Raw genomic sequence first — 12,977 nt, forward strand, 5'->3', positions numbered from 1 at the left:
AAATAGTTATTATTATCTTTGACTTTGCGTTGTGTATATACACAACATGTGACTCAAAATAGTGTTGCTGCAGAACTTATCGATTGGTCTCGGTTACAAATGTCTATCTCCTTGCATTACTTTCTATACAAAGTTAGCAAATAATTCAAGAAAAACTGTATTATATTCGGTCACAACCAAGTACATATTTCCTTCCACTCTCAACATTCGAAGCATAATTAGCATATCATATTCACAGCAACCCCACATGTATCCTTGGATCCTTCCCCCCTACCCAATAATTTTTTCCATCACCCTTTCATCAAACACTCAACTTTATAAAACCCATCATTATTTTTTATCATGAGTTTGGAGTTTCAGGATGTGGCAACCATGAAAAGCGGTGTTAAATATACAAATGACTCTATTCCTTTGCTAATTAAGACGGTAATGAAAATCGAAGCTGAAAAAGCATCCCTTCCAAAAAAAACTTACTTTTTACCAGTAATTGTTCAAAATTTTTTGCCACCCATTAACAACTGTGCAACCTATTAAGTTTATGAGTTAAATTTATTTTTCTGTTTTGGCATTTTTCTTTTCCATATCCAAAAACCAAAAGTAATAAGTTAATTGACAAAATTGAATATTATGTTATTATTTTACATTATTTAATTACACCACTATTGTTTTTACTTATCCAAAATTCTAATTTTGTTAGTTTATTGAAAACAATTGATTATATACTTTAAAAAAAGGGTAAGTTGAGGTTTATACAATTGATTTCTCTGCTTCAATTCTAGACAATTGGAAAAGACATAATGGTGTTTATTACGCATCTACAGAGCTTTCATTACAACAATAGTGGATGTGCATTTGACCATTACATCTTTCACAGTTAGTTTATTCTTTCAAAAAAGATAAACCAACAAAAACAACTTCATAAAGCTAGATTATTTTCATATATAATTAGTTGGTATATATACCTTAATGTTAAAAAAAATCGATGCAATGAGAAACATCTAACATTTCATATATTTATTGAATTTAACAGTGAATGATTACAAATGTTTTTTTTTTGTTCATAATAAAAGCCAGCTTAAACTCTTAAATGGTTAAGCTAATTGCAAAAGTTAAATCTAAAATATTTAAGTTGATTAAAAGCAGAACATAAGAAGGCCCAATAACACCCAAAGAAAAATATATTATCTTCTCTGTCTTCTACGCATGTTCTCTCCCTCCCATCTCTGCTCAGATGCTCTCTTCAATTCCTGATTTTTTTCAAAAGCTCCTGAACAACTAAATTTATTTCTCGCATCTCCTCGACTACAAGCAACCGTCAGCCCCATCAGGTTACTGTTTACTTCTTCTTTATGATCTAATTTTTCTCAGTTTATGCATCATTCTTTTCACTCCTTTGTCTTATTTATATATTTCCCATTTCGGGCCAATTTGAATTTGGATATTATAACACCCCGTGTTTTTATTTAATATTTTCTTAGTACAATAAATAATAAAAATAATAAAAAGAGATAAAATAAAATAAAAGGATAAATATTATAAATAGATAAGGTAAAAAGGATAAAGATTATAAAGAGATAGGGTAAAGTGGATAAAGCCCATTCCATATTTTTTGGTTTTAAAGTTAAAAGAAAAAAAAAATGATTCACCGCGGGGAAGGGATTGGACACCTGAGAGAAGAAAATAAAAATGGAGTTTTTTTTTCACATAAAGAAGAAGAGGGGATTCTTCTTTGAAATCTCTTGATAGATATTTTGCTAGCGAGGGCGTAAGGTGAGTAGTTTAAACATATTCTTTAAAATTTTATTTGATTGATAATCATATGATTCTATTAGTTATTTACTTAGTTTATATATTGGAACCTTGTAATGAAAATATTGATGTGGTCAAACAGAGTTAATTGGCATTCTTGCGAACTCAAGCCTTACTTTGGTTATGCATAAATAGTCATGGGTATGTTCTCTATGGTCAATGGTGGCTGGCATATATATAAATATTTGGAAGTAGGTTTGCGTGGTGCCTTCCTTTTTGTTTTTGAGAATTGAACCATCATATTGTATAGAATGGAAACTTTGGAGAGAGCGGAAATTAAGCTATGGGATGCACATTTTTTTATATGAATACAACCCACCGTCTGGGATTATCAAGGCATTTTTTTTATCTCACCATTGATTATGTACAGCCCTTCTGAGGTGGTGTGTTCTACTGAGCTATTTATTTAAAACTTATATGTAATTTGCTTAGAAGGCCGCATATCTAGATTTAGGTGACCTTATTTGTATTGTATGGCAGCTTCAAACATTTTTCGGCCCCTAGATTTAATTGATAGAGGGTGTATAGTGGTAGGCCCACTACCTTGTTTTGTTACACGTATAAACTTAAGGTATTTAGTGAAGGTTTCCCAATATACTGCATGGGATGTATTAGCTAAGCAAACTTCAGTTTTCTTTGTTGTTTAACAACAATTTCTTAGCTATCTGGGTTTCCCTTTCCTTTATGTTTTGTCTTTCCTTGGGAGAACTTGAGGTGGAGGTCCATTTATATTTTGGAAATGGGAACTGTACTCGTGAGAAACAGAAAACATAAAGGCGGTACATACCTCACCTACCTGAGAAATCTACTTGTCTAATATATAAGAAGTACATGCTGAATTTGCTTAAGAAATGTTTGACTATAGTTACTGTGCACCTCTTTATGTTATTAGATGTGCGTCTACTGGGAATGTCCATGTTTGATTTCTACACACAGCTACAGAGTGAAGTAAATTCATATACAATTGAATGAGATGTGGTCAAAAGTAGAAATGTTTGACTGAGATACATGAATATATTTTTTCTCTGTCCCATGATTAAATACCGAGTGTTGTCGCTGGTCTGATTTCGAACTAAATTTTGATTTAGTTATAGTTTGAATTAAATTTTAAGAAAAACATAAAAATATAAGGTCTGGAAGTCTGCTTTCCAACCCAATCGACCTCGTTGCATTCGAGGTTTGTGGATATGGTTACGGTGTTAGGAAGTTAGCACGTCAGAATTTTCTGACTGCAGAAATCCGGATCTGTGCCTGTTTTCGAACCACGTTTTCATATAGTTAGGTTCGGATTCAAAACCTCGGTAAAACATGAAAGAGTGAGTTTTCTGAGTCTTCTTTCCAACCCAATTAGCCTCGACGCATTCTGAGGTCTGTGGAGATAGATATAAGGTATAGAAGTTTGGTTGACAGAAAACAGTGCGTCAGAAATCAGTTTCTACGCACTGTGTTCAAGTCCAGTTTTAAAATAGTTAGGGTGAGAGTTAGAATTTTTATAAAACATAAAAAAGTAAGATTTGGAAGTCTGCTTTCTATTCTAATTGGCCTCATCGCATTCCGAGACCCGTGGAATTAATTATGATGTTTGGAAGTTTGGTGGCAGAAAACAGTCGTCAGAAATCAGTTTCTGTGCACTGTGTTCAACTTTAGCTATCGAACATTTAAAATGAGATTGGGTATTTTTGTAAAACATATAAAAGTAAGTTCTGTGTGTTATCTTTTCAACGCATAAAAAAGCCTCGATGCATTTGGACACCTGTGGAAAACGTTGTGTCATTCAGAAAATAGTCCGTCAGAAATATAGTTTGCTGAAAATTAGGATTTTTACCGTTTTCAACTTAAGTTTTCTTCTAGATAGGCTGAGGTTGGGACTTCGAGTTCTACATGAAAAAGTATGTCTACATACCCTAGTTTCTAAATAATTAAGTTACATGTCCTTTGGATGAATGTAGAAAAAAAAAACTATAGCATTGACTATGTGGCTGGTAAGAACTACGAAGGCTTGATTCCAATCTTAAAAGATTTGGATACGTAGGCAGCTTTGAGCAAAAGTGCAGCCACTACACTATATCTATAATATATATATATTAGTTTATGTGATAACTATGTGATTTGTGTTAGAAATTACTGTTGTTTTGAGACTACATAAATATATATGTGTGAGATAGAAGTTGTATATGAATATAGACTTTAGTATATGTGGATATGTTTTGGACATTTGTGTGTGTGGACTTGAATTTGGACTAATGAACTATTTGTTTACGATATTGTATATATGAGTGTGATTATGTAAATTGTATTTGTTTGATTATAAGTCTATTTACATTTAATAATATTTAAGTGTTTGATTTGCCTTGTCCTTGTGAAAATGACTCTGTATGTTGGTCTATTTTGACACGAGTAATGTTAGTATAAATATAAGTGATAATAATGTTTTAATGTGTAAGCCCACATCTTTAGAACTCTCCAAGGATTTGGTAATGAAAAGAAATGTTTATGACTTGTGATGTCATGTGATAGATGGGTATTCATTGAATGTGCCATGAATGGCCGGGTATTCATTGAATGTGCCATGAATGACCCAATCGTTTGGAATTTGCCCTAGAGAGGAACTAAGGTATTAGCCTTGGGTTTATTCCTTGAATGATATGCGTGAATGTAGGTTTGGGTATTTCTTGAATGTGGCGGGAATGATTTCGGGGCATTTATTGAATGTGCCATGAATGGCGGATTAGTGTTATGATGGGTATTCCTTGAATGTGGCGGGAATGACCCAAGGTATTCATTGAATGTGCCATGAATGACTGATATTTTGTTATGCCAAAAGAGGCTTTGTGATTATGTGTATGGAAAGCCCGAGAGATGGAAATGACTCATAAATTTACGAGTTTACAAGATGAAAGTATGTTTCTGGAGGCGATAAAATTTATGTCTTGTAGTGATTATTTTGGTGGAGTGAAACATATACGGATATGTGTGATTTGGCAAATGTGTGTAGTGCAAATCGTGGAGTAGGAACTAAAAGGTTGGTGTGTCTTTGAATAAAAGGAGTCAACAAGATAATTAATAAGCAAAGTAAAAATATTGATTTTCGTGTGATGGAGTTATTGCATATGATGTCTATAATTTCTTATGAGAAATGTTTACGTAGTTTGTATGAGTTGATACTCACAAGGGATGAATGTACTCCTTGGTTGTGACTTTTCCTCGTTCTCATAAGTAGGCGAAAGTGATACTAAAAGTAAAAATATATGAATTGTGTGATGTTATGGATATGAAGTGTGTTGATTGAATAATACTAATAAATGATTGTGAGTTCTATATTGTGAATTGACTATAACTTGATATGTTATTCTGAAACTATTAATGACTTGTGATAGTCGAGATCTATGATTATGCCTTGAGAAACTTTATGGCGTAATGATGTCATATGAATGACTACCCTTGATATAGGTATTATGATAAGTGGTATTCCCGAATATCTTGGGACGAACTAGGTCATATCAATTAGACTTAAATGTCTTAAATGAGGTTTGGTTATGAATGGAATTTTTGGTGAGATAACTCATTTTATTGTAATGTCTAACTTTCTAAAGGGAGGGTAGGATCTATTAATCTTTTCTGCGAGGGGCATTACATATCCTACCCTAAGGCGGCGTGTTGGCTTAAAGGTAAGGTATACCAAACTCATTTTTATTTGGTTATCATATGTGCAGTTAATAAATGGAATGTAAGTGGTATTGTATTGTGAGTTATTTTGGAAAGTGTGAATGGCAGTACTATTATATGAGATTCTTGGAATTTGTATGTTGGGGGTGAAATCTTACTTGGGAAGAAACTACCGCGCCGTTTTTTGGAAAACGGAACTATATTGTCTTCAAGTTGAAATTGTTTTGTAATGTTATATTTATTCATTTGAAATATTATTATATATATTTTTGTTGTTAGTCTACTCATACCAAGCAAATTCAATTTCTGCGACCCATGTTTAGCGTGGGTGTGTTCTTAGGAACATAGATGGTGGAGTGCAGTGGATGAAGATAAATTGACTTGGATTTGCTCTTGGAGTCTTTGGTTTAAGTTTTTTGAAAATGTATGCGGTTTTGAATTGGAAACAAGTGTAATATAGTTGGTTAATAAAAATATATATATATTTGTAAATGAAGCGTTGTTCTTTCAGTTTTAATTTGATCTCAGATTTTAATAGCGTTGTTGATAATATTTTGGTGGGTTTTGTTTCACCCCGGGTTTTCAGATGATTGAATATCAGTTTTAAATTTTTCTGAAAATTTGGGGTGTGACAGATATTTTAAGCCTTTATAGTTACAAAAAACAATTTAAAAAAAAAAAAACATAAACCAAAACAAACAAATGAAAAACAATAGTAATAATGAGTCGTATGTCTTAGTTTGTTCCAAATGTTAAATGTAATTTCTTAAACTACTTATTAAACTACTTAGCATATGTAGGAAAATCATCTACCTAATATGAATAAATGCATTAAATCAGTGCCGAATATTAAATCATTTCAAATCCATTATATATACCGAGTTTTCAATATATACCGTTTAACTTGAACTATTTTTTAAAGTTTTTTTTGAGTATTTATGATAATTTTGGACTATGACAATATAATGTTGCAATATATAAAATATCTTCTAATAAATGTCAGTGCAAAAATATATCTACATTGGTAACCAATAAATATGAATATTTCCAATAAAAAACAATATTTATGGTATTTATCATTTTTCAGCGACCTCCAATATATATATAACAAATTTGGATATTGTAGGTCTTCATAGTTGCTAAAAAAAATTAATAAATTGTTTTATTTTTTTTTTTCCAATTGTTTAGAGTAATTTCTTTTATTACAATCCCGAGTGCTTATTATACAAGATTATTATGTTGTTCCTTTATTTGTTGTACTGTGTGATTTTTATTTTTTTATGTGAACAATTAGACACATTAATGATTTTATATTAGTAACTATTTGTTTAAATAAACAGTTAACGTCAACCATGTGCTACGAAGTTGATATTTATGCAAAGGAGATCGAAGGTGCAAAAAGGGTCGTCATATTAACTATATTTATTTGTGTTGTTTTACTATTATGGGAGGTAGCATTAGGTGTCTAGACCTAAATAAATGTATGTGAATGTTCAGCGAACGTCACTTTTGTTTTAATTTTTTAAAATACATAAATTGTATCATGTTAATAGATTTAGTTACAAATATATATATATTTTTGTTATTATTATTGATAATTTTCTTATATTATTCTGTGGATATAAACATTTTGCTTACTAACTTATTGTAACTACTGTAAAACACCTCTTTAAAACTTACATGTTAACATCCATTCGTTCAATGCATGTCAGAAATAATTAAAGCTCTCATGGAATCGTACGCGTTACTTACTATAAAACCATGTCATATTTCTACATCAATGTGATTCAGCTTTCAACTAACTTATAAATTATCGCGTTCTATTTTCCAAATTACATTTCCAAGAAAAAAAAAGGTTTGTGAAGAAAGATTACCAAGATATTGGCGCTGCTCAATCAGAATAACTATATCATTTTTCTCCATAAATTGATATATGTCATGCTTGACTGAACTTAGCCAACATCACATTAGCATTTCAAAATAGTGTATCATCCCGTCTCTTGCATTAAGACTTTGAAAACAAAATATAAAAACACATAAATTTTTCGATTATCAAAAGATTTAAAAAAATACACTTAATTATGTAGAATAGTTAGAAGAAAATATTGTTCTAATAGATAGAACTTGGCATATGCTAGAGTAGAAGAGCTGTTTTTAAGGTGAGAAGAATGTTGAATGCATTTGGCGGAATTTAAGAAGGTTGCGGCATCAAAGTGTACCTATGACCACTATATATGTCACCCCAAGGGACCAAAATATTTTAATAAAATGGAACCATGAGTCTCTGACCCATGATATTTTTTAACGGATGCACACATTCAGTTATCTACATCCACATTCTATATTAAACCAACCCAAAAAAACATGTCATAATGAAGAGGATATTTTATTTTGTTATTATTTAATTACTATTAACTATTAATTATTATTTACTTTTCTCATGTAACGTTAAGTTAACATAATTTTTTTTATTTATCAGAAAGCAGGGTTTTTGAGAGGTCCCTTACCCCTATATTATTAAAGTAAATAAAATAACTTAGTTTCCATTACATTCTCTCACATACTCTTTCCCTATTGCATCCTCATATGCTATTTTCTTCACATCCTCTGCAAAGGAACTAGGAATTAATGAGATGTACCTAGCAGCTGGGATATTAGAAGCTAATGCATCTGCTAGTTTATTACATTCTCTAAATACATGTACAGTAGAAAAAGATTCTAAAGTTGTCGCCATTCTTCTTAAACTCGCCATCAGGTGTATTGCTTCCCATGGGTATGCATTTTTGTTAATGAATGCAACCACGTTTTGTGAGTCTGTTTGCTTTTAAGTCTTGTAATTCCATGCTCCACCGCCATTTTGATTCCTTGCTCTACCCCTTGAAGTTCTATCATTGCAATCTTTGTTATAAATCGACCTCCCATGTGCGTGATGTCCCGCCATTCTCATTTCTTATTACAGCTGCCCATCCTCCTTCATTGTTCTGCAAGGTGCCATCCGAGTTCAAATTATAAGTACCCTCTTGCGCTCTTTCCCATTTGCATTTGATCTTGCTGTACCTCCTTTCTATCACTTCGATATTCCAAATGCTCATAAATCTCTCTCTATTAGGTCCACTCTCCATCTTTATGTTCAGCGAAACAAGCTTTGTCCTAACGTCTTTGACAACCAGTTTAACCACTTCAGCCGTAATTAACCATTTGTTATCAAATATTCTATTGTTTCTCTCCTTCCACACCCAATAATGATAAACAACAAACATCAATCTCATTGCGTCTTGTTTCCCTCCTTTCCCCTCACTCGCTTGAGCCACCCACCTAATCTCTTCATTCCAAGTTCGATATTAAAGTTAATATAATTTACTTAAACAATAATACATATTTTATTATTTGAAATTTGGGTTTCAATGTTATCTGACACAAGGAAAGAAACTTCAACTTCATTCCGTTCGACTAGAGTTAGGATTGCGTTGAGCTCAAGTAAGCGTACAATGGGGCCCATATAAGGGAAAAAGTGAAGCACTCAATGGAGTTTTTTTCTCCAGTAATTGATGAAGTAGGACCCATACATAGCACTTAAAGACTATAGACAAAAGTTTCCCTTTATGTGCCCCGTGAAAATAAAATATTTGTTTGACAGATTGACGTTTCTGTGTTAAAAAATTAGATCGTTGATGTATACAAATAATTAAAAAATTTGGTAGATATATCACTATAATAAAGTAATGTGGGTTCAACTTTTACAACCCTACCACGTTACGGCTATAAAATGAGGATATTGCATTTCATCATAGACATTTTTTTTCCCCAGCAAAAATTTTTTATTTATATGTGAAGATCATGAAAGAGGGGGTTCTAGAATTAAGCATAGTTCCGTTCACGAATACAACAACCGCGTCAAACAACAGTGGATCGTTCATTACATCATAACACAAGGTTGTGAGTTATAAAGAGTGCATGAGAAATCATGCTGCTTCAATTGGCGGGCATGCTAAAGATGAATGTGGTCACTACATACCTATAAGTCATGGTGGTCGTATTGTTGAAAATAGAGATTTTTCTCTTAAATGTGCCGCGTGTGGGTGCCATAGGAATTTTCACCGGCAAGAGCTCTCTGGTCCAGTTTTAAGTAATCAAGCACCACTGTTAGAAGAACCCGATGATCAAATGTTAGAAGAATTCAGTGGGACTGGTGATTATAATAGTGGGAAGAGCAAACGGTTTAGAACAAAGTTCACAAAGATGTAGCAGAATATAATGATACAGTTTGCTGATATATTAGGTTGGAGAACACATAAATGTGATGATATTGCTCTTAGTCAATTTTGTTGGGAAATTGGAGTTAAGAAACATATTTTCAAAGTATGGATGTATAATAACAAAAAGAAAAGGTGAAAAATAAGTGACAACTTATCCTGCATCTTACATTATTGCTGTTGTAAAATGGACATTATTATTATGTTGACCCATTTTTCTCGGAGTGTAAATTGATGAAATTCTGAGTCATTATTGAATTTGTTCCAAAACATCTTTATATTAAATTTAACAACTCCAGTTTGATAGACTATAAGTTAGGACATGCAGGATTAGGGCGTCTTTGATTTTTGGTTTTTGTCAGTGCTGATTACTTATTCTAATTGTAAGTGGTTGACTACTATTTTTGGGTTTTTTTTTCAGCAACTTATAAGTACGTGGCAGACCTTTTTATGATAGATATTTACTATTTATAAGTATCACAAGTGTAAGTAGCAAAGCTTTACTTACATAAACTTATAAGTAACAAGCTCTTATAAATAGTCAGCACTTATAAAAAAGAACTTGATATATAACAAAAAAAAAAGACAACTTAGTTGTTGTATTCCATGTGGGCTCTGCAATCAAAAACATGCATTTCAAGGTTACTTGATATATATTCAACGGCAGCAAAAAAAACCCAACCACAACTATTTACTCCCTTAGAAGGAGTTAATTAGCATGCTCTTGAGCTGGTCTTCATATTTTTATTAAACAAAAAGGGTTATGAGAGTTCCAATTGATTTTTTAAAGTGCTTATTTTTGTAAGGTTTTGATACTTGCTGTCGTGGGGATAATATAATCTACATTTTATAATTCAAACGTTGCCACTCACATATTCTCATTCAAATTATTTTTAAACTAGTGCAATTGAAATGGATCTTGAAGACCTCTCTAGCACAAAATATGGTTTCCTCATTATACACTTTCAAAAGCTCTTGCTCGTCATACTTCTACTGTACCTCATTCAATTAAAGCTGTTACTGACCTTCAGATTAACGACCATAAATGGTAAGCAACCCGGTTATTGAATTGATTTTTACTCCATATAGCCTCACTACATCAGCAACGGCACTGATTTTCAATAGATCTTATGGAAAATCTACCAAGCTATACATTTTTGTTTAGTTTTTTCCAAAAAATTGAGGAATATAATTTTATTGTTTTTTCAACATTGTTGTCGCCTTTTCAACTCGAATGGGACTTTCAATTTTTGTTTTCCTTTGGGTACCTTTATGACAAAGAAAAACTCCCAAATACAATCAGCCCAATACGTTGTCCCAGACTTACAAACACCTGCATTCAGCCATGGACAAGATCCACATCTTCCAAGAGAATTGATGTACTCCTAACAACAGGTTCGTCTAACTATACATCCAACATTGTGTAATCTCCATTAAAAAATAAATAAATAAATGTCTACCCAGCATTGTTTCGTTAATACTGCACAAGTTCAACCAATTTAGATTACTCCATTAAAAAAAAATGGTATAATTATACGAAATCTCAAATGATCCACATAACATACATTTCAAACGATAAAAAAATAGGAAATTTATTTATCCTCAAAACTTCAAAATGTCTTAAAGCCTTCTCTCATCATATTGAGTTCATCACTTTAAACAATTTTGTATTGCTTAACATCATGTTCTATAATCTCAACAAATTTACTAATTTCAATGTATAGTTTGTCTCTAATAGCTTTACAACAAATTAATTTTGACTAATTTAACTATCTCATAGTCAATTAACTATATCCACTAACTTATTTAGTGCAAATTCTTCAATTGAAATTGATATACTACAAATGACTATATTACTCCGTGTCGAAGGCACGGGTTATACCTAGTAATTATAAGTGGTCCGGCATTAGAGCCGTAATTCTTCTCCAATTTATGTCTATGGGTCTAATTTTGTACAACCATAAAGGTTGGCGGTAGGCCACACACCATAATAGTTAGGTTTTTTTTAATGGGTTTTGGGTGCAGAGAACAGGCCTATAGGACAAAATTGGAGATTAATTTAGCTTCTAGTTTGGGTCGGCAAATAATTATGGCTTAAGGACAAACCGGGTTGACCACTGCTGAAAGACGATATTACCCCTATTTAAGTTTTTATCAGTTAAATCAAAATCCCACGTGACTTTTCAATTATGTTTTTGACCCTCAACACACATTTTATGTTAGGACTAACATGAGAATTGAAATTTCATTTATTTCATGTTGTAAACATGCATAGTGGTGTTTGCATGTTTGTTGGACAGATGTATACTGGTGTGTGTATGTGTGGTAGTAGTGTTTGTATGTTTATTGCACACATACATAATAGTGTGTGCATGTGTGGTATACACATATATAGTAGTGTTTGCATATGTGTTATACACATGTATAATAATAATATTTGCATATGTGTTATACACATGTATAGTGGTGTTTGCAAGTATATCAGAGAATGCCATAATTGGTATTAATAAAAAATAACTTACTAACATCAGCCCAAAAATGTCTTTATAGCAAAATTATAAATGATAGATACTAATGTTAGCCAATTTTTATCCTATAACCATAATTATTGGTCAACCAAGCTTAAAACCGAAATTATTGGTCAATTTATGTGTTTGGTCCTACATTTATGGTTTTGGGTGACACTCAATGGTACCCATAAACACTGTGGGCTATGGGTACCATTTCATTTTAATTTGCCAAACTCCAAAAATTCCCTTTCAAGCTTTAGGCAATCATACAATAATACTCACCCCCATGCCTTTTTATACTCACCACAAATATCTTATATACGAATTGTGCCATTCTTCACTCCTCCAGCACCACCATGCATCCTCCATCCACCACCGTCGGCAATTACCAAATGGGCTCAAACATCTGATCCAAGTTAAGCAACTCTATTGAATGACTAAAAAAACAATTAGCTCCTTCTCCTCTACATATCCGAGACACTTTTTTAAATAAAACAATAACATTAAAAGTTACATGTTAAAAACATAATTATATTAAATCCAAATCAAATAGAAAAATAAAATTCACATCTCCTTTTAAATTAAACCACTTGTGGAGGAAACTGTTTATTTTCCCCAATATGAACTGAAAATTAGTATGGAACAAACGAATAACTATGTACTGACTCAGAATTTCACCGAAGGGTAATCTAACCTTTTTACATGCTGGTTCAATACTACTGTAGAAAATTATGTGTAG

The 12,977-nt window shown here is 32.1% G+C and overlaps 1 protein-coding gene across 1 annotated transcript; it reads left to right on the forward strand.

Annotated features, from left to right (window-relative positions):
- The first annotated feature begins 9,429 nt into the window (after nucleotides 1-9,429).
- On the forward strand, nucleotides 9,430-9,720 carry LOC147501724 (zinc-finger homeodomain protein 2-like). The gene has a single exon (XM_086604382.1). The coding sequence runs from the start codon at nucleotides 9,430-9,432 to the stop codon at nucleotides 9,718-9,720; it is 291 nt and encodes a 96-aa protein (XP_086460508.1).
- The last annotated feature ends 3,257 nt before the right edge of the window (nucleotides 9,721-12,977 follow it).

The sequence above is a fragment of the Coptis chinensis genome, chromosome 4, assembly GCF_015680905.1.
Source record: "Coptis chinensis isolate HL-2020 chromosome 4, ASM1568090v1, whole genome shotgun sequence".
NCBI classification, from domain to species: Eukaryota; Viridiplantae; Streptophyta; class Magnoliopsida; order Ranunculales; family Ranunculaceae; genus Coptis; species Coptis chinensis.